General features: G+C 37.8%; 1 protein-coding gene across 4 annotated transcripts in view; it reads left to right on the top strand.

Annotated features, from left to right (window-relative positions):
* LOC141821205 (histone-lysine N-methyltransferase, H3 lysine-9 specific SUVH4) overlaps positions 1-23,425 on the top strand; it is an 86,941-nt gene that overhangs the window by 17,026 nt on the left and 46,490 nt on the right. For 3 of the 4 annotated variants that reach the window (XM_074708598.1, XM_074708599.1, XM_074708597.1), the window contains exons 5-8: positions 1,689-1,743; positions 2,289-2,398; positions 16,331-16,510; positions 17,327-17,425. In XM_074708598.1, the coding sequence (XP_074564699.1) occupies positions 1,689-1,743; positions 2,289-2,398; positions 16,331-16,510; positions 17,327-17,425 (444 nt within the window). The remainder of the gene's footprint in view (positions 1-1,688; positions 1,744-2,288; positions 2,399-16,330; positions 16,511-17,326; positions 17,426-23,425) is intronic. The other variant, XM_074708600.1, reaches the window with a different exon arrangement.

Genomic DNA, 23,425 nt, shown 5'->3' with positions numbered 1-23,425 from the left:
CATTCCACACGTGCAATCTGTTTGTCCTCCCTACTTTTTATTTGACGAATCCTACTTCGGCGATATGTAAGTATTGCAATTTGATAAAGTAGGACCACCAAACAAACCATGAGCATTCCATACATATTCCATAAAGTGTACATTAATTTACGTCTTCTATAGTTAAATGGTGGTCGTGCCATCTTTCTACAAAGTTAAATAGAAACTCATTAAGAGGCGAAATGTTTCCAACCCATAATATTATTAAAAATGCAATGTCATTCCAGTAAGAGGCGAAATTATCTACGAGAATTGAGAACAATGACCAGAAACAGGCTTTCAGAATGACGACTACTTGCATAAGGTCATGAAAGACCAATTACTCTTAATTTAAGAATCAAGAACAAAGAAATCTCCGGCATTGGGCGAGCAACCCATGGTTTACTCCCTCAAATCCCACAACACTTTCTCCCAATCTAATCGGCAGATTTCTGCTCACATATCTACCCTAATCCACCACGAAAAGTTTTCTTTCTCCTGATTTCTCAAACCGAAACCACAATCAACGCCGCCGAAACGCAAAACAAAGATTTAATATCTTTTTTTCATGGCATAGCAGTCGAACAGGCAAACGGAAGGCATGGGTTAAAAAAGACAAAGAAACTACAACAATAAAGAAACACCAACTGAATAGAGAAGAACAGAGTTCGTGGAAGAACACACCTTTGAGCTTGAGATGGGAGCTTCTGTCGGATTCTGTTGGATGCTTTGGCTTGTGGTGGGCGTGGTTGATGAGCCCTAGCGTGTGAGGAGGAGCGACGCGAGGTGAGGAGGGGGGAGAAGCGGGCTTCGCCTGGAGAAGGAGGCGGCGCCTGGAGAAGGAGGCGGCGGGAGAAGCGCGGCGCCGCCTGGAGGAGGAGGGGAGACGACGCGATGTGGCGGGGGGAGGTGAGACGACGCGATGCGGCGAGGGCTTTGTGGTCTGCGACAAAAAAAAAATGAAGAGGGGGGAATGAGTTTAGTGATAACCGAGGGGTGAGTAGGTTATCAAAATAAGGGAATCAAAATCATACCTTAATTCCGATTCCCATCTACCAAGCATTAGGTATGGGAATGAAACTAATTTCATTCCGATTCCAACCTCTTAAACCCGTCTACCAAGCAGCCCCTTAGCATTTTCCAATAATCTTCCTATTTGAGTCACTTTTTATTTATCTTGGATTTTTTAGAGGTAGGTACATACGGTTTTTATGTTGTTAGCTTGAACCTGGAAATGTGATTTAAATCTTTATTCTCACAATTACTTGACAAAGCAATCCAATTATCTAATAACATTTGATGCAACTTTCCAAAATTGTTTGACACTCTTGCACCTGTGTATAAATCTATGTAGGTTGCTAGATATGCGAATAAATGAATTAAATATGATCTTATGTTGGTAACTGGGATGATCTTATTCTGAATAATCGTTCCCATTTGATCTTTTGAAGATCAGATGTCAAGTTTTCTAAAGATTCTGTGAACTTTTAGAATTTATTGAAAGCTCATAGATTACCACTCGTTGTATATATTGAAGATGAATATGCCACCATTTATTTGCTTATTATAACCCATCTATAGTGAATGCTATAGTGAATGTCCTATGTGAAGAAGCCAACTGTTCTAATTTTTTGTGTCTGGTTTACTGAAGTGAGTACTTTGTTTGGCAGATGATTGAGAATAGATCTGTTTTATATCCAGAGAAAAGGATAGGCCATCTTCCAGGTTAGCCATTCCAAGATTAAGCTTATTTTGATAGGTTTCATGCAATGTTGTTTTTTGCATCGTCTGTTACATTTATTGTGTGATATATACACATGAAGTTTGCAATGCAATGGAAAATCTTGCTCTTGATACTTCAACTCTTATTTGACGTGACATGGTATTTTGAATTTAGCTAAATAATTTTGTTTTTCAAGTTGATTAAGACACCAATTGAATGAAATAATTTGTCAGCCCAGTGTAACCCTTTACCATAATAATTTTGAATTTATTGAACCCCATTCAGTTGGAACTTCACTGAACTAGAACCCTACTAATCTTTAACTAGCAAAAATCATAATTCTAAGTTCATGGAATGGTGTAGATAGGCCTAGGTGTAGAAAAGGTTCCAAAACTTCAGTATTTAACAAACTGAATGTCTAGCGTATGATATTGTAATTTGCCTTTTTATACTTTATTGTAATCATATTTCTTCATTTTTTTGTGCGATGAATGTTCATGATCATTTGTCAGCAAGTTTATGTTGAACGATCCTTTATACATGTCAGGTATTGACGTTGGGCATCAATTCTATTCACGTGCTGAAATGGTGGTTATTGGTATACATAGCCATTGGCTAAATGGAATTGACTACATGGGGATATCTTATGCTAAACAGGTAATCATTGGTTAGCCTTTATAACTATGGTTTTAAAAAAGCCTTTTTTTTTTTGAATTTGCAGTTGTGTAGGTAAACTTAGAAGGGAATCATATAGGACATGGTATGCATGTGCAATCATTTTAGATGGAACTAACTCAACTAATTAACTTTATATATATAAAAGAGGTGTACATTTATTTATGTGAAGGTTTGAAATCTCATTTTGAGTTGGGTTTTTGATCCCTCGTCTGAATGAGATGCATTGGTGTTGTGTTGACACATAGTGCTATAGGCACCAAAAGAAGGGAATCAAGGAGTTGAGGACAAAGAGAAGAGGGAGTACCAAACTCTAGCCCTTGTTGTGTCGATCATGGAAGGCTTGTGCCACTTTATTGCAGGTGCACACTTTACAGAAGCCTCAAGGGAAACCTTGTGCTTTGTCGATGTCGTCGTGCATGTTGGGACCGGTGATGTTGCTAGTGGAGGGATGAATAGTAATTCTCGATTTCTTTGTATTTGTCGTTCATTGTGTTCATCTACAAAGAGTTAAAATGCAACGAAAAGAAAATATAAAACAAAAACAACACAAGCACAACAAATCGATTTTTATATGGTTTGGAACCCTTGATTTTTACTCCACAGCCTAGTGTCTTAGCAACATTACCACTATGCTTTTTTCTTCTCGGATACCTTTCAGAGGCGGAGAAATTTTTTACAATCTTTGTTTTTTACAATAAGGGGCTGTAATTAGACTAGAGAATCTAGTAAGGGGCTGAGATATCTGAATGATATGGAACCCTCCTGAAAGTCCATAATGGAAAGCAGTTGTACATGGGTCCTGTCATCAACCCCAACCAGGTAGATACATGACTTGAGTTTATTGACCTGAAGGCCTGATGTCACGACAAATGCCTGTAAACAAGTAGTTAGTGCACTAACTGAATTTGTATCACCTCTGCTGGATAAAAATAGATCATCTGCATAGGCCAAGTGAGCTAGTATGAGGTGAGCACATTGAGGGTGGAAGGTGGAAACTAAAACTAAGACTGATTGTGCACTATTGTATTTCTCTCCCAAATAGGCACCATTTAACCAAGAGTTCTTGATGACCCCTTGAGGCCTCTTTTATACCTAATAGGCACCATTTCACCCTTAGTGGTTTCCTTTTTTCCTAATTTGGAACCCTTTAAAGTCATCAAACATTTTTGACCGGAAGTGATTAATAACTCTAAAGAGGATAGCTTTGTTCCAAATGACACTGTTGTAACCATAGTAATTCTTAGTCTGCTTATGCCCCTTTTTCATGGAGCCCTATAGGTTGTCAAATGCTTTTGGTTAAAAGTTCTTGATGACTTTAAAATTCTCAAGTTTGTACCAAATAAATACCATTGTAACCCTAGTAGTTCATTAAATTTGTCTATGCCATTCTTTTCCTAACTTAGAGTCGTTTAAGACTATTAAACACTTTTGCCCAAGTGCCTAATGACCTTAAAGAACTTGAATTCGCGCAAATAGGAATCATTACACCTGTTGTGGCTCAAAATTTAGATGAAAGATCATAAATAGATTCAAAAAATTACTAGGGGCACAATGGTGCCTATTTATCACAAATCTAAGCCTCTTAGTGTTGTTAAACCATTTTTGTTAAAAGCGGGCGCGCGCGCGCGCGCGCGCGCGCGCGCGCGCGCGCGCGCGCGCGCGCGCGCGCGCGCGCGCGCGCGCGCGCGCGCGCGCGCGCGCGCGCGCGCGCGCGCGCGCGCGCGCGCGCGCGCGCGCGCGCGCGCGCGCGCGCGCGCGCGCGCGCGCGCGCGCGCGCGCGCGCGCGCGCGCGCGCGCGCGCGCGCGCGCGCGCGCGCGCGCGCGCGCGCGCGCGCGCGCGCGCGCGCGCGCGCGCGCGCGCGCGCGCGCGCGCGCGCGCGCGCGCGCGCGCGCGCGCGCGCGCGCGCGCGCGCGCGCGCGCGCGCGCGCGCGCGCGCGCGCGCGCGCGCGCGCGCGCGCGCGCGCGCGCGCGCGCGCGCGCGCGCGCGCGCGCGCGCGCGCGCGCGCGCGCGCGCGCGCGCGCGCGCGCGCGCGCGCGCGCGCGCGCGCGCGCGCGCGCGCGCGCGCGCGCGGCGCGCGCGCGCGCGCGCGCGCGCGCGCGCGAGCGTGCCATGTGGTAAATAACAATGTATTGGTATTTATTAAGTTTCGATAGACAAGTTGATTTTAATAGGAGGAAATCTAAATAAACATGTTAAGTAACAAATGAGGAATATGATAAAGTACATTAGGGTTATGATTTTGGAATAAGAAATGAAGAAAGAAAATTTGTATTGAATTTTGTGATAACATATGAGTTTATAGTAGCTAATATATTTTTCAATGAGAGAGAAAAACTACCTAGTTAATTTCAAAAGTGAGAATAACAAGTTACAAATTGACAAGAAGAATGATATAAAAATTATAAAAATTGCAAGGTTATTTCTGGAGAAAATTTAACCACCTAACCTAGGTTAACTGTGTTAGATATGGATGTTATTTGCTAAGGTGTATATTATTTACTGATGATATTATTTTAATTAATGTGACACGTAAAAAAATTAATGTTGAGTTCAAATCTTGGAGGGAGATCATGGAAGCTAAATGTTTAGGTTTAATAAAATAAAAATAAAATATATAGAATCTAAGTTTAATAGTAGTTGATATAACGAGATAATTTTACAGATAGAAGATGATGAGTTATCTATCATTGAAGTTTTAAGTATTTAGAATTATTTTTGTAAAACGATTAGAGATGTTAGAGATGTTTTACATAGGATACAAATAAAATGGTTGAAATAGAGAAAGATGTTAGATGTTTTTTATGATCGTAAAATATCATTTAAGATTAAATGGAAATTTTATAAAACGACGGTTAGATTTGTAGTCTTCGGAAGAGAAACAGACGACGAGGAGAAAGACAAACAAAATAGTAAAGGAACACGATGATAACTCAAAGAAACGTAATGAGGAGAAGGATTACGAGTGGAACGCACACCTTTCCGAAGTGCAATGGGAATATCAGACTCAGGAGATGGGACTGGAGGACGATGTGAAAGACTTGGCTCCAAAGATGTGTCCATGGCAGTGTCAATGGTGGTCGGCGGCAAAGCAAGACGAGAACGACGCTGATAAACCTGCAATGGAGATGTCTCCGGAGGCGACAGAGACTCCTCCGGTGGATAAAAGATAGCCATTGGTGCAAGTGTAGAAGGAGAAAACTCGGATGGAGATCCGTTAGGTCTAAAAAATGGAACCGAATTAAAGAAAGTGACATCAGCCGAGATGAAGTACCGACGGAGAGTAAGGGAATAACACTTGTACCCTTTCTGAGACCTTGGGTACCAAAGGAAGACACACTTATGAGATCGAGAAGAGAGTTTGTCAATGTCAGGATCAAGAGCATGAGCAAAACATATAGAACCAAAGATCCTAGGTGGTAAAGGATGAAGAGACTGATGAGGATAAAGAATATGATGAGGTATTTGACCTTGTAGAGTGGAGGAAGACATGCGATTGATGAGATAACACGCAATAAGTACAACGTCACCCTAAAACTGAAGAGGAACATGAGAATGGAGAAGAAGAGTTCGGGTGATCTTAAGAAGATGATTCTTGCGTTTAACAACTCTATTCTGTTGAGGGGTACGAGGACAAGACGTCCGATGCAACACACCATGAGACGCCAAGAAGGTTTGAAATGGAGTAGATAGATACTCACGTGCATTATTATTCTGTAAGGTTAGAAGAGAAATACCAAATTGAGTTTTAATTTCATAGAAAAAAGATTGAAAAAGAGAAAACAATTCCAAACGATCCTTCATCAGATATAACCAATTGCAACGGAAAAAATCGTCTATAAAACTAATAAAGTATCGTGACCCCAATGTAGAAGAAACACGACTCAGACCTCAAACATCGAAATGAACCAAAGCAAAAGGTGACGTAGCCCGACTCATAATGCGAGGAGAAAAAGAACTACGAATATGCTTTTATAATTGGCATGATTCACAAGATAAAAAATCTAAGTGAGAATGACCATGATGTAATAGTTTTAATTTATCAAGACCTGAATGTCTCAACTGAGCATGAATAAGAAGGGGAAATGCCGCGCCAAACCAACAAGAGAGGACTGTTGAAGCCGATAAAGGCCATGAGACTCATATCCGAAGCCAATTATCCTCTCCGTACTCTGGTCTTGTACGGAAACAGAAGATTTAGTAAACGAGATAACACAATCAAGAGATCGAGTAAGCTGACTAATTGATAATAAATTAAAGGGAGCACCGGGAACATAAAGAACATTATGAATAGAAAGAGACGTAGAAGGATGAACAATACCGACACTCTGGGACTGAATTTGAGAACCATTTACCATGGTGACAAAGGGTAAATAACTAGAAGTAGAGAGCAGAAAAAAGTGATCTATTACCAGTGATATGATCGGTGGCCCCGGAATCAAGAACCCAAGAACTCGAAGAGCGAGATATGCCAGCAAAGTAATTACCAGTGAGTGCAACAGCAACAGGGGAATCAGAGACCTTTCGATCCTCATACCATTTCAGAAAATCGTTATAGGAAGGCTGTGGGGTCGGATTTGGTGACAACTGTGAAATGGAAGCTGAAGGAGCGACAGAACTCTGGACGAACTGCGTAGCACGGGAAGGTCGACCATGTAGACTCCAACATTTATTAATTATGTGTCCTGGTTGGTAGCAATAATGATACCAAGGGCGTCCTTTGCCACTCTTATGAGGTGGAAGTCTGTTGTTGTTTCGAGAGACCAAAGTTGATGAGTAAGGAAGCGTACCGAAGGCCTGTTTCGCCATCCAAAGCATTCACGCGCTGCTCACTCTTTGTGGAAAGCGCGAGCTCGTGACCTAACCACCTCCGCCGCCGCTGCTTCTGGGAGGGAGAAAGCGAGGAGGGGGAAAAAAAGGATGCGGGGCGGTCAAAATCGCACTTTTGTATTTGCTCCTGGCGTCACCGTGGTTGCTGAGCGTCCTGCGGCCCAATGTCGAAGCGGTGGATAGAGGTGCCGGCTGAAGGATCACCTCTGTTAATTCGGAATTGACAGCCAAAAGCGGTGAGCTGAGAGGAGAAGAAGTCGCCGGCGGAAGAGGGATTGCGAGAGAAGAAGTTGCGATCCGGTCGATAAAGACGGCGAACAGAAACGCACGCGAGGAAAACGCGTGGCGAACAGAGAAAGAGGGAAGAGGATTGGTTCGGACGTATAACCTTAAACCTAACCTCGCTCTGATGCCATGTAAAATAATATGAAATCTTGCTTTATTACAAGAGATAAGCCCTATTTATACATGAATATAAGGACCTATTTTAGGAGAATTATTCTATAAAAAAGAAAAATAAAATATTTATCCCTAACAGAATATTTATCCCTAAATATTCTAACAACTCTAATGCATACGCTAAAATATTTTAATAAGATCATTAAAGGATGACAATTTTAGAAAAGGTTTAAAAATTATCAAGAGTGGTGAACCTTTGTTTTTTGAGATTTCTAAAATGCACTATGCCCACCTAAATGACCTTAAAGCTTCTAAAATTATTTTATAACATTCTATTATTCAAACTCAAGAAGCATAATGGATCATGAATCCATCCTTTCATCCTTCCGAGTTTTGCAAATGCATTGGTTGTCTTATATTGTCATTTTGGTAATTGAAAAGTTAACACATTAATAGTTTTCCGATGATCAAAATCAAGAAAGGCATGAATTGATTTTCGGAAGCACCATAATGGCGGTTTCATATTTTCATTTTCAACGTGGTTTTTGTAAATGACAATATCTTCCCCCCATTAACATTCACGGTGCTTCTAGGACTCCATTTATCCCTTTACTTTGATTTTAACCATTAAAATGCTTTTGAAAATTTTAGCTGTGTAGAAGGATATTTTAGGAATATCAATGTTCAAAGGTGTGCCTTTTGATAATTTTAAACTTTGGAAGACATGTTTAAGATGATATAGATGTACACTTAGACGACTAATAAATGTCCGAGTTAGACAATGCGAAATTATGATAAATATGCACATCAAACAAGAAAGATCGAAAAAGACTTGGTTAGCAACAATAAGATAAGATAAAATTTATTTAAATATAAGGGATATTAGCCTATAAAAAAATATTTTTTATAGAAAAGTTCTCCTAGAATAGATCCCTAAATTGGTGTATAAATAGGGCTTTATTTTTTTTAATAAAATAAGATTTTCAATATTATTTTACATGGTATCAGAGCGAGGTTAAGTTTTTTGGGTTTTCTTCTTTTCCGCCGTGCGCCTCTCTCCCATGCGCGAGCCTTCCTTTCTCTTTGTAGCCCGTCGCTCTCTCCAACTCGACTGCGAACTCGACGGTGGTATTCCTCCTCATTGTGCGCGAACTTGATGGTGGTCTTCCTCCTCGTCCCGCGATCCCGCTGTCGCCGTGCATCTCCAGTCCGTTGGTGCTCCGTCGTCAGTCCCTTCCGAAGCACATCTCCTTCGAATCGCGTCACGTAATTCCTTCCTCTCCCAAATCGCGATCGAGGCTCTTCCGAATCGTCTCCTTCGTGCCGTCTCAAGTTAGGTTCTTCCGACCTAAATTGTCTCCTTTGGAATCACGAACGAGGCTTTTCCGAATCGCGTAATTCCTTCGGATCAGCGTCTGAATCGCGAATCGAAGCTCTTCTCTCGCGGCGGACGGCGAGCGATCGGCCACCAACACCTGCACAGCTCCACGCACCTGTTTCAGAAGCCTTCTTCTCCTCTCTGCTCGCTACTTGCGGTTGCTTCTGTTCCTCATCGGGCTCCCTTTCACCGTTCTTGCCCTTGCCTTCTCCCTCCTCGGCGTCGTCGTTTGGATCATCAGGAGCATCTTGAGTTGCCTCGATTTCTGTAGGCAGCTCTGATGGGAAACACTAGAAAATCCGTTCCGGTGAATTCTTGTAGAACAAAATTTTTTTTGGAAACGGATTTAAGTTGCCCTCATAGTCGATCAAATAAAGTTTGATCGACGCATTTAGATCATTGGGCTCTTGTGTTTGGTTTTCAGGATCCAAGAAAAGACAAACAATTTATTTAAAGCGGAAACAATTAATTGTACCTTTTCTTCGGGATGTCTAGAAGGAGTGGATGACCCTCGATCTTCTGCTGTATATCCTCTCCTCTTCTCGAACGTTGTGTGGACAACGATCCTTCGAGATTTCTCCACCAAAACTCTTCTCTCCGATGGCAATCAAGCAAGCAACCAAACCTTCCTTCTCTTTTTCTTCTCCTTCCTTCTTGTTGGTGGCCGCCGACCCTAATTGAAAAGAGGACCAAGGGCGCCGGCCCTAGAAGAACTAGAAGAGGGGAAGAAGAAACCCTTAGGGGCGCTGACCCTAAAGAGAAGAGAGAAGATGGTGTTTGGCGGCAACAAAAGGAGGGTTCTTGTTGGTGCCGTTGGCCCTAGGGGAGGAGGAAACCTATTTGTTTTGTGTTCGTTGCCTCCCCTAAACCCCTCTTTATATAGCTATGCCATCTAGGAATTTTAAGAAAAAGTCTAACAAATTTTATAAGATTTAATTAGAACAAATCTAATAAAATCTTATGGATAAGATTTGTTATCTTTTTAATAAGTTTCCATTATATTAATTTTGTTCTTATATTTAACAAAATCTTTTAATTATATCTCGCTAATTTTTAACGAGATTCCATAATTAATATTTTATTAATTTAACAAAATTAATTCATAAAATTTTATAATAAAATTTTGTACTAGAAGAGACGAAATTTCTTTGCGGAAATTCTTTTTAAAAAATTTCTTAATTTTTATCAGAATTTTTGTCGGAAAAATTCTTAATAAAATTTCAGAAATTTTCTTTTATAAATAGAATTTCCTATCCGAAATTTCTCACAGAATTCTTTCGGAGGTCTTCTAGAATTCTTCCGGAGGTGGATTCGAGAATTTCCAGAGGCTACAGTAGGGACCTAGAGGAGAAATTGGTTTTGGTCTCCTGATGGGCTTGAGCTTCCCATGTTCTTCCTGAACACACAGCTTAAGTCCATCAATAATAACTCATTCCACTAGAGAGTTATTATTGCACTACCGCACCAATCCCATATTACAATATGTGCTCCTTCTTACTATAAGTACATTAATCTCCCTGTGTTTAAGATATCGTATGCCCGTTAATTAAATGAGTTACTGACAACTCGAATTTAATTAACTTCTAATCCAAGAATAGTACCACTCAACCTTATTATCATACGGACAAAGTCCACCTGCAGGGTTTACATGATTATCCTTATGAGCTCCTCAAGGGGACATCATTAACCTATATTTAGGACACAGATTCCTTCTATAATCAACAACACACCATGTACATAATACTACTTTTCAACTCATCGAGCCTTTTGATCTATCGCACTAAATCTCACCCTTTGATGAATCAAAAAAATATATACTAAGTACATGTGTTTGTTATTATATTGGATTAAGAGCATGTACATCCATAGTAACAGAGGTTTAGTTCGATTATATAGTCAGTATAAATCGAACAATCCTCAGATGGTCCTGCTCAATACACACTTAGTGTACTAGTGTAATTTTATAGTCAAGACAGACTAAGACCAAATTACACTACAACCAGTCTAATGGTTTGTCCAATCCATCTTAATTGTGAACACTGTTTATAATTTATAAGGAACTGATAACATGGTCTTCTGTGTGTGACTCCGCACACCATGTTTATCTACAATATAAATTAAGTGGACACTTGCATAAAATTAAATGCAAACATTGACCAAATGTGATTCTTATTTCAGAATGTTTATCTACATAGATAGCTAGGATTCTGGTATACATCCCAACAAGCTCTTTGCTTATAGCTATTTTAGAGGATACATCCTGTTGTACGCTGCTGCTCTCCGTCATCCTTCTCCGTTGGTGGCTCTGTCTCGCATAGAAAAACCCTTAGCGCCAAGAGCAAGGACACGGGCACCGTCGGTTGCTTATGCGATCCGCGTGGAAGAAAAGTTTGCCGAAGAAGAAGCAAAACCTCGATTGTGCGACACCCTCTGTCTCACCGTCGACCGTCTCTTGTAAAATAATATGGAATCTTGCTTTATTACAAGAGATAAGCCCGTATTTATACATGAATATAGGGACCTATTCTAGAAGAATTATTCTATAAAAAAGGAAAATAGAATATTTATTCCTAACAGAATATTTATCTCTAACAGAATATTTATCCATAAATATTCTAACACTTCCCCTCAAGCTGGAGAATATAAATCATATGTACCGAGCTTGTTACATATGTAGTCAATTCGAGGACCTTTCAGTGACTTGATGAATATATCTGTTAGTTGATCCTGTGAGTTAACAAAATTAGTAGATATTTCACCAGATATAACTTTTTCTTTGACAAAATGACAGTCGACTTCAATATGCTTTATCCTCATGAAAAATTGGATTCGAGGCGATATGCATGGCGGTTTGATTGTCATATATAAGTGACATTTGTGTAAACTCTCCAAATCTTAGCTCTTGAAGCAATTGTTTGAGCTATATAAGCTCTTGACTGGCTATGACTATAGCTCGATATTCTGCCTCTGCACTGGATCTTGCCATAACATTTTGTTTTTTTTACTTTTCCAAGAAATAAGGTTATCTCTGACAAATATACAAAAATCAGAAGTAGATTTTCTATCAATGGGAGATCTTGCCCAATCTGCATCAGAATAGTCTACGACTTGAGTATGTCCTTTGTCTTTGTATAAAAGACCCTTTCCTGGAGCACCTCTGATATATTGGATAATACGTGTCACAACATCCCAATGTTCCTTGCATGGAGAGTTGAAAATTGACTTACTACACTTATTGCAAAAGAGATATTCGGACGAGTAACAGTAAAGTAGCTTAATCTCCCTACTAATCGTCTGTATCGTTCAGGATCTGGAAGAAACTCCCTCTGATTTAGCATGAGCTTGACATTAGGATCCATAGGTGTGTCAACTTTCTTTGAGTTAAACATGCCTGTTTCTTTTAGAATATCCATTGCATACTTCCTTTGGGATATGATAATCCTATCTTTGGACTATGCTATCTCTATCCCCAAAAAATATTTGAGTTTGTCGAGATCTTTTGTCTGAAAATGTTTGAAAAGATGCTGTTTCACTTGTGAAATCCCGAGATGATCACTACCTGTGATAAGAATATCATCAACATAAACTACTAAGTAGATGCAACCAGTAGATGAGTGATGATAAAAGACAGAATGGTCAGCCTCACTCCGAGTCATGTCAAATTGTTGAATTACAGTACTAAATCTATCGAACCATGCTCTGGGAGACTGTTTGAGGCCATATAAAGATTTCCGTAGGCGACATACAAAACTAGAAGACTTCCCCTGACCAACAAAACACGGAGGTTGCTCCATATAGACTTCCTCGAGCAGGTCACCATGTAAGAAAGCATTTTTGATGTCCAATTGATAAAGAGGCTAATGTCGAATTGCAGCAATGGACAGGAATAAACGCATAGAGGATATCTTGACAACAGGAGAAAAAGTGTCCTCATAATCCAATCCGAAGATCTGAGTATATCCTTTAGCAATGAGGCGAGCCTTAAGCCGGTCAACTTTTCCGTCTGGACCAACCTTCACTGTATATACCCATCGACAATCGACAACTGACTTTCCTGGCGGTAGAGAAACGAGGTCCCAAGTCCTACTGCTCTGTAAAACACACATTTCATCGAGCATAGTCTATTTCCATCTTGGATAGGCAAAGACATTACCTGCAGTCTGCGGAAGAGAAACAGATGACAAGGAGGAAAGACAAGCAAAATAGGAAGGAGAAACACGATGATAACTCAAAAAAACATAATGAGGAGAAGGATTATGAGTGGAACACACACCTTTCCGAAGTGCAATGGGAATATCAGACTTAGGATATGGGACCGAAGGATGAGGTGAAAGACTTGACTCCAAAGATGTGTCCATGACAGTGTCAATGGTGGTCGGCGGCAAAGCAGGATGAGGACGACGCTGATAAACCTGCAATGGAGGAGACGTCTCCGAAGGCGACAAAGACTCCTCCGGAGGATAAAAGATAGCCAATGATGCAGACATAGAAGGAGAAAATTCGGACGGAGATCCGTTAGGCCCAAAAAATAAAACCGAATCAAAGAACGTGACATCAGCAGAGATGAAGTACCGACGGAGAGTAGGAAATAACACTTGTACCATTTCTGAGACCATGGGTATCCAAGGAAGGCACACTTATGAGACCGGGGAGAGAGTTTGTCAATGCCAGGATCAAGAGCATTAGCAAAACATATAGAATCAAAGACCCTAGGTGGTAAAGGATGAAGAGACTGATGAGGATAAAAAACATGATGAGGTACTTGACCTTGTAGAGTGGAGGAAGGCATGTGATTGATGAGATAACACGCAGTAAGTACAGTGTCACCCCAAAACTGAAGAGGAACATGAGAATGGAGAAGAAGAGTCCGGGTGGTCTCAAGAAGATGACGATTCTTGTGTTCAGCAACTCCATTCTGTTGAGGGGTATGAGGACAAGACGTCCGATGCAACACACCATGAGACGCTAAGAAGGTCTTAAATGGAGTATATAGTTACTCATGTGCATTATCACTCTGTAAGGTTCGAAGAGAAATACCAAATTGAGTTTTAATTTCATAGAAAAAAGTTTGAAAAAGAGAAAACAATTCCGAACGATCCTTCATCAGATATAACCAAGTGTAACGGAAAAAATTGTCTATAAAGCTAACAAAGTATCGTGACCCCAATGTAGAATAAACACGACTCGGACCTCAAACATCGGAATGAACCAAAGCAAAAGGTGACGTAGCTCGACTCACAGTGTGAGGAGAAAAAGAACACAATCAAGAGACTGAGTAAGCTGACTAATTGATAATAAATTAAAGAGAGCACCGGAAACATAAAGAACATTATGAATAGAAAGAGACGGAGAAGGATGAACAATACCGACACCCTGGGATTGAATTTGAGAACCATTTGTCATGGTAACAAAGGGTAATTAACCAGAAGTAGAGAGAGAAGAAAAAAGTGATCTATTACCAGTGATATGATCGGTGGCCCTGGAATTAAGAACCCAAGAACTCGAAGAGCGAGATATGCTAGCAAAGGAATTATCAGTGAGTGCAACGGCAACAGGGGAATCAGAGACCTTTCGATCCTCATACCATTTCAGAAAGTCGTTATAGGAAGGCGGTGGGATCGGATTTGGTGGCAATTGTGAAGTGGAAGTTGAAGGAGCGACAGAACTCTGGACGATCTGTGTAGCACGGGAAGGTCGACCATGTAGACTCCAACATTTATCAATCACGTGTCTTGGTCGGTGGCAATGAAGACACCAAGGGCGTCCTTTGCCACTCTTACGAGGTAGAAGTCTGTTGTTGTTTCGATAGATCAAAGTTGATGAGTAGGGAAGCGTACCGAAGGTTTGTTTCGCCATCCAAAGCATTCATATGCTACTCGCTCTCTGTGGAAAGCGCGAGCTCGTGACCTAACCATCTCCACCGCCGCTGCTTTTGGGAGGGAGAAAGTGAGGAGGGAAAAAAAGGATGGGGGGCGGTCAAAATCACACCTTTTGTATTTGCTCCTTGCGGCACTGTGGTTGTTGAGCATCCTGTGGCCTAATGTCAACGTGGCCGCCGCCGAGAGACGACACACGAACTTAGGGATGCGGTGTAGGAATACCGCCGATGAAGCAACAGAACCGCAGGACAGATTGGGAATCACGATTGGGAGGGATCGCGGTTGGGAGGAATCGTGATTGGGAGAGATGCTTCTGGCCGCCGATGAAGCAACAGAACCGCAGGACAGATGCGGTCGGTCCTTTGTCGACGGTGAGATAGAGGCGTGATTCGGTCGACGCCGCGATCCGAAGGAAGGAGAGGAAGGCTCTTTCGCGTGGCGCTGTGCTCCAAACACTGAAATCAGAGGCGCTTGGTCGATGACGAGATAGAAGTGCGGGACGAGGAAGGAGACGCCACGATTTGGAGAAAGGAGAGGAAAGCTCCTTCGCACGTGGTGGCGGAAAAAAAAATCTAATCCCGCTCTGATACCATATAAAATAATATGGAATCTTACTTTATTACAAGAGATAAACTCCTATTTATACACGAATATAGGGACCTATTCTAGAAGAATTATTCTATAAAAAAGAAAAATAGAATATTTATCTGTAACAGAATATTTATCCTTAAATATTCTAACAGTTCCTATTGACCTTCAATTGTTCGAGCTCGAGGTTGTTGCCTCCTTCACCACCATTGCCTTAATCTGAGAAAAAGCAAATTCTGAAAAATAATAAATGAAATACAATGTAAATTAAACTCAATTAATACCAATCAAAAGCTAGTAAAACTCTAGGCCATAATCTAATTGAATATACTTATTTATAACTCATGAAATATTATTTTCTTCATTAGTTTGCATCTTCTTTTTTTCTTGCAATTTTATTAAATACAGTTTTTTAGATACCCCATATTATCTAGCATTATTTCTATCCTGTGTCACTCCTTTTTCTTTTTTGAAACTTTGTTAACTTCTTTAACATAATTTTATAGACAAAATTATTGTCTTATTACATTCTCTCTGCAGTCTAGAACTCAACAAAAGTTGTATGAACATCGTTAAATAGTTTAAATATACATAAATTTTTATTTTCCTTTATGATAAACTAAGAACAATAGGATTAATAATCTTTTATACAGTTTGCAGTTATTTTTTCTTACTAAAATTGATATTTGATCTGTGATATGTATGGCGTCTTATAATGGATATGCTTAGGTATTCTATGCCTGTATCACAATATATTGGAATTCTATATTTTCTGCTATGTTTTGGTGTTACAAAATACTCTGCATAACTTTATTATTTATTCTTTCCTATTTGGCAGGAAAAATATAAGGGTGTTACTTTTCCACTGGCTGTGTGCATAGTGTTGTCAGGAATGTATGAGGATGACACTGATAATGCAGATGAAATTCTGTATACTGGTCAGGGTGGGCATGATCTTCTTGGAAATAAGCAACAAATCAAAGATCAAAAGTTGGAACGTGGTAATTTGGCATTGAAGGTTTGTCTGAGTGCACTATTGATGTTGCTTCATGCAAACTATGAAGATATGCTGAATGAATTTTTCTCAGTAGTTCTCATAATATTTAAGTGAGCCCTTCAACTGTATTCTCAATTGGAGCTATGACTTAAAAGAAATTGAGACACTTAAATCTTGATGTCAACACATTTATCCCTTTTTTCATATGACATCTAGTTGATTTACTTTAATTTTAAACTTTGAGTTAAAATACCTTTTGGAAATCAAGTGGTATTTATGACTTTTTAAAGGGTAATTTACTATTTTTAACTTGCATAACCATATTGGCACATGACAATAATTATTTATAGCTTATATTTATAGGCAAGGATTTTGCCATTTTAAGTATTTAATGTTGGCATTTATCTATTTTTTAATTTAGTCGAGCTAGGGGGACATTACTACATTTGTTTTGTCTACTACTTATGCAAAATAAGTGAACTATAATTGCTCTTGGTGATTTACTCCATCTTATTCAATTCTTTTTTTTTCCTAGAGAACCATAATATGTTATAGGATAAATCTATTTGGAATTGAGAAGTGATTCTTGAATTATGTATTCTTCTAGTTATTTTAGAGTTCTATTTGTATGAAAATTGACATGCTTAACTACAAATATTTTTGATGCCTCTTTAGATTTTTTTCGGGAACTTGCTGATTAAAAGTTGTTGAACTATTAGTTATATTTTTATTCACGCTCTATGAGTTTGTGATATTATGTTTCCCCCTTGTTGCAGAATAGATTTTTTTTTATTTATGCTCTATTACTTTCATGATATCATATTTTCCCCTCTGCAGAATAGCTTTGAATCCGGTTTGTCTGTTCGAGTTGTTCGTGGACATGAATCTCGAAATAGCTATTGTGGAAAAGTATACACATACGATGGCTTATATAAGGTTTGCATATGGACAAGGAAATTTCTTTTTTGGACTCACTTTTAGATAAAATATAGTTACCAACAATAAAATAACATGAAATTTATTTAAATATAGATGATGATATAGTAGGGAATACAATCCAATGGCGTAGAATGATCCATATAACCGACCCCATCTAGTGGGATAAGACTTCATTGTTGTTGAACTCATGTTTAGATGATGTTGCACTTTATGCGCGAAATAATTTACTTATTATTTTACTTGTTGTAATATGTTTCGAAAAGTCGTCTTGCACCATATGCATGAAATATGTTACGTATGGTTTTAGTCATCATATAATATGCTTTAATCTTTTAAATTGCCACAACCCTAATGACTTTGGATCCTAGTGTATGAGTTAGAATTTATTTGTTATCATGATAATTCTATTAACATCCATCGTGTTGGCCCTTTATTCACGTGGCATTTTTAGTAGGTTCTCATATTTTTACAACAACAACAACAATCAAACCTTTATCCTATTAAATGGGGTCGACTATATGGATCATTCTATGCTATTGGGTTCAATCCTTTACTAAATCATCATCTATATTTAAATGAATTATTTTTTTTTATCATTTCTAACTAAGTCTTCTTTTGTCTTTTTTCCTCAATTAATGTGCGTATTTATCATGATCTCACATAATCTAATTGGGATATTTATTAAGCTCATAAATACATATCCATACCATCTTAATCTGTTTCTCAGAGTTTTTCCTTAATTGATGCAATTTTGATTTTTTTCTTATGTTCTTATTTTCTATAGTATTCATTCTCATATGTCCTCACATTTATCTTAACATTCCTATCTCTATGACTCTTATATTATGTTCTTGTGCTTTCTTCATCACCTAATATTCAACTTTATATAACATAGTGGTTCTAATTTTTAACTTTCTTTTAAGTTATTTTTAACTTTCTTTTAAGTTTTAGAAGTATCTTATGATTACGAAGAACACTTGATTACGCCCTCTTCCATTTCATCCATCTTGCTTGTATCATATGTAAAACATCTCTATCAACCACTTTGTTCAAGTACAAGTATATGAAATATACTAATTTCCCCAATCCTTACTTTACATTACATGGATTTACAAACATATATTTCTAATTTCTTCTATTGATATTATGCTTTAGGTGTGTATCTAACACCACTAACCTATATGAGTGGTTAAGTATCCTCCATAAATTACATTGCAATTTTTATAATTTTTCTCTCTCTCTTTTTAATCAGAAGTAAATCAATTTGTGAATTGTTTGGATTTTTGAAAGTAATTAGGGGTTCTTCTCTCTTCTTGAAAATGTGATAGAGATTATAAGTTCACATGTTATTGCAAATCTATTATAGCTTTTCTCTCTTCATTTTTTGTTCTCAAATCATAGTCCCATGCATCTTACCATATTTCTCGTTTTTTATTCCTTATATTTCCATTTAGATCTCCTATCTTCTTTGTCTAAATTTTTTTGTACCGTCTCATTTAGGTTTTTCCAAAAACTCTACATTGTCTTCATGTAATCCTACTTGAGATGCATATATGCTAATTATTTTAATAGTTTCTTTATTTCTACTATCTTAAGAGTTATAAATTTATCTTCCTTCCTAAACTCTAAAATCCTTATTTTTAATAAAGAAAATTATAAAAAGACCTTAATTTAGAAAATTTAAATTTTATCCTTTTATTTACTCCTTAAAAATTTTGTTACCTAAAGCAAAAAGATAGTGGTTTACATAGCTTGCATGTCGTCCTCATGCTTCTAAAAAAAATGATAATCCCAGTCAGTCGCATTGACTCAATCCCTGGGGGTGACCGGCCCGGTCCCGCGGAAGTTTCCCACCGACCACCAGGGTAAATCGGGAAGCGCACGCAGTGGCCAACCCAGATGCCCAGCATCCTTTGATTGCAATCCCCATTTGGAGGAAAATTCTTGCAAATACGCCGTAGTTGGGGATCGAACCGCGGGTGCCTGGGTAACAACCCGGATGTCCTACCGCGGCACCATGGCCCCGGGGACCGTCCTCATGCTTCTAGATAGCCTTCTAGTTGTAGTGGTACTACCACTTGATGTTCAATTGCGAACAATCATGTTTCACAAGTAATGTTGCCTGTGGTTAGTGCTCATTGGAAGCTCAATGGAGATTGCATTTGCGGGAAGTGATACTTTTAATTGTTAGAATTAAAAATTATATTAATTCAAAAACTTATTTAATATATGAGATCCTTATCCAATTTTATAAATTGATAACACTATTTATTTTTTTATAAAATGATAAACTTTTCTAATAAAATCTTAAAATGTTTAACACTTTTCTAAACAAATTTATCTAAAAAATTATGCATACTTTTATGAAGATTTTATGAAATCATATTTTCTACACTCCCTCAAGATGGTGAATAATTTATCATTTTCAACTTGGATACGATACTTTGAAACACAGAGCTAGTTAACTCTTTAATATATATCTACAAGTTGTCCAAGAGTAGATATTTAAGGGGTTCAAATCAACCCATTCTCTAATTTCCTTGATGAAATGATGTCAATTTGAATGTCATTTGATCATGCTGTACTGATTTCTGGGCTGTGTTAATTGCAGATTTATTATCATAATAAAATCTCGTTAGACCGTCCCACTTGATCTTCAAGTCTTTGGATCTTCAACCAAAATAATTAACACATACCTTGAGTCATTGCTTGGAATTCTACCCTTACACTAGACCACCATTGAATTTTACTCCACATTGCTATGGGTAGTAGATAACAAGTCCATGCCTAGGATAATATTAAACTTGGTGAAATTTAGCAATTAAAGCCTCGCCAATAGAATTTTATCACTAAATTCTAGCTTACAGTCCTTCGACTATATATAATATAAGAATATAGCACTCCTTTGAAAGGGTTAAGCACTAACAGAATGTGAACTACTTGTATCAATCTCACAACTGTATGCAATAAGTGCAGTAAACACTAGCTATAGTTTGACCCACTAACATGAGTGCATGATCAAGATATCCACATGAATTTTCATTTTCTCAAAATATAAGTGCTTGGTTGTTTTGTCCATAATGTTCTCAAACAGTTATGCAAAGTTAAATCATTAATGAGGTGGACCAAAAAATTGCTTTCCTAGTACACACTTTGGAGTGATAGTCAATGCTTGCTATAAAGTGGTACTCTATGATTAGGTATGATTTTACCCATCATCATAATTGCATAATGCTGCCTGAAGCACCAAGGCAGTCAGGTGTTCTCATGTACATTGACCTTGAAGTCTAATGCAGCTGTTCTAAAAAAATGCTGAAGTCATTGATGATGTGATGCCATTGCTACATTAGTATGAACTAAAAACAACCATAATGCTTAATTGTGGCTATCATCAACTATCAATTTTCATCAAAATGAAATGTTCATGTCTTCGATAAATAACATCCAAATACCTACATCATAATGACATAATCAACAAAGATCCTACAATTTCACTGTATAAATGTAACCTGACTATAATCACTTATAAAATAGTATCACAAGGATGTGTAAGAGAATGACTAAAATACAACATGGCAAACACAAGAGATGATAAGCAAATCGAGGTTCTTTCTGAGGTTTGGTTTGTCTACAGTCATCCTTAAACATGTTAACATAGCTTTAATTTGATTTTTAGATTAGCTTAAGTAATACATAACTCCATGCCCAAGCCTACAACGAGTTCAAACATACTCACATCCTATATGCTTAGACTAAACATCAAATGTCCAGCCACACATTTATCAAATATTTATTTGAGCAACACATTCTTTTGATTTCCTTCACGCACTGCACAACATAGTTAATAACACTTGTTATACATCACTTGCCCATCAGCTATGTATAACAACCACACAACACTATTTAATTTGCCATGATGCCATCCACAATTTCATTGTAGCTGTACTACTAAGTAGTGTACTAATGTGCAAAATACAAATTAGAGAAAATATATGCAAATTCAAGTCAATAATTCAACACCATGATACCAAGACAAAACAAGCACCAAAAGAAAATACTAACTCCACCATAGAACCTAGTCACATCCTCCAATCATAGAGCACTGATTAGCTTTATCCAAGTTCATTTAATCATACACCATTAAATCAATATATATGCTCATCCAAAAAAACTCAATTAGTTTAACCAACATCCTTGATTTAATATTGTAAAATCTTAAGCTACAATTACACTAAAAACACTTGAAAATCAAACTCTACTATCCGACTAAAAACTATTGGGAACCCAATATTCATCAATCCACATATGCAATGTGTAAAAACATGTCAAGTTCTAAAGTGATACTCAGATCTAACAAACTTCATTTTCCCCCAGCATGTTTCACTTAGTGACAACAAAATTTGAAAAATAAGAATAGTGACCTTCAGAACATTATCTAGGAGCTACTTTTGATATTGTAAATATATAAGGTCATGTTTGTGGTGATGTGATACCATAATTTACACAGGTAGAGAGTATTACCTAGGGCTAAATAACCTATATTAATTTTCCTATGTACATGATATCAAAACAATCAATTCACACGATCTCCTATGTGTTAAATGCCCCTTAATGATGTTGTTCATTGTGTTGTACAATTTGCACTACAAATTGTTCCTTAAGGTTTTACATAGGTAGTTGGCCCATCCAACAATTGAAGTGGAGAGCTGTGCCGATCCGCATGGGAAAAATTGATTGTTTTGCTCATCGATCGACATGTGAGATAGCTAGCACACTAAAGCATCAACATGAGTCCGAAATTACTAAATCATTGGAACGACAGTGCATGATAGAAATAGAGAGGATGAGAGACTGAGGGAGAGAAGAGTAACTAAGGGAGAAAAGGGAGGAAAGGAAAGGTACAAGAATGAGAACTAAGAGAATTGTACCCCATTGAGAGTGAAAGAGGGTTGGCCAACAAGTCGCTAATGATTGGTGGGTAATGGGGGGGGGGGGGGGGGGGTGCAACGAACGACAAGTGAGATAGAGCAATTAGGAGAAAGTGAGGGGAATATTTGGAGAGAAAAGAGGTAGAAATTTAAAATAATTCCTGACCTTGCAAAAATATTACTAGTCTAATTAAATACGATTGAATCGTACTATTATTATATAAACTTGGTTTAATTTTAAGCCACTCAAAATAAATCCAAATTGAGCCTCTTTTGAACCTACCTTATCCTAACCACCATGTCTATTTGATGGAATTCACCTAACCCTAGATCCACTTTCACTTTACTTGAAAAGTCAAAATAATTATTTGATTTAGCTTAATTAGTCATCTAATTTTTTAAAACAATTTAAAATGCTCAAAATTAAATAGGACAAAATTTAACATCTTACATTAGAGAAGATTTTTTTTCGTGTTTTAAATTTTGTGATATTAGAAGAGACCAAGAACCAAGATATTGTGCAAGTAAATTGCAAGAAATCTAAGATTCGAGTAGATCATGTTGAACTTCTTCTCAACCTTTGACTTCTCTCACTTCAGTTTGGTGTTGAGGAATAACTAGAGTTTGATATGGTGCTGCTTTAATTAAATGAAAATTTAGTTGATTAAGTTAAAAAGATAACTCATTTTTTCAGTATTTTTACTTCTTTATTAAAAAATCATTGAATATACGTGATTTTATCAAATGTGCTATTTTATTAAAAAAAAACTCTCCAATTCAACTTGAATGAATAAAAAAATTTCAAATTTGAATTTGTTTTTTTTTTTAAAAATCTCTAGTCCAAAGTTCTCAAATTTAGTTGTGTTGAATATGAACTTGCCATTTGTATTTTTTATATTTAGATATTTTATGCTTATAAAATTAAAGAACATTTAGCTACAAATCCAATTTTAATCTAAAATATAATATCTTATATTCTAAAATATAAAAATAGTGGGTGTTTCTTTTTTTTTGGTCCACTCTAATAATTATAGTTATATAGAAGAAATAAAACCAATTTAAAATTAAA

Source organism: Curcuma longa, chromosome 2 (assembly GCF_044706935.1).
Source record: "Curcuma longa cultivar G26 ecotype Majalengka, Jawa Barat chromosome 2, ITB_CL_G26_1.1, whole genome shotgun sequence".
Taxonomy (NCBI): domain Eukaryota; kingdom Viridiplantae; phylum Streptophyta; class Magnoliopsida; order Zingiberales; family Zingiberaceae; genus Curcuma; species Curcuma longa.
Note: the sequence above shows the minus strand (reverse complement) of the source record. Positions and strands in the feature narration are given on the sequence as shown.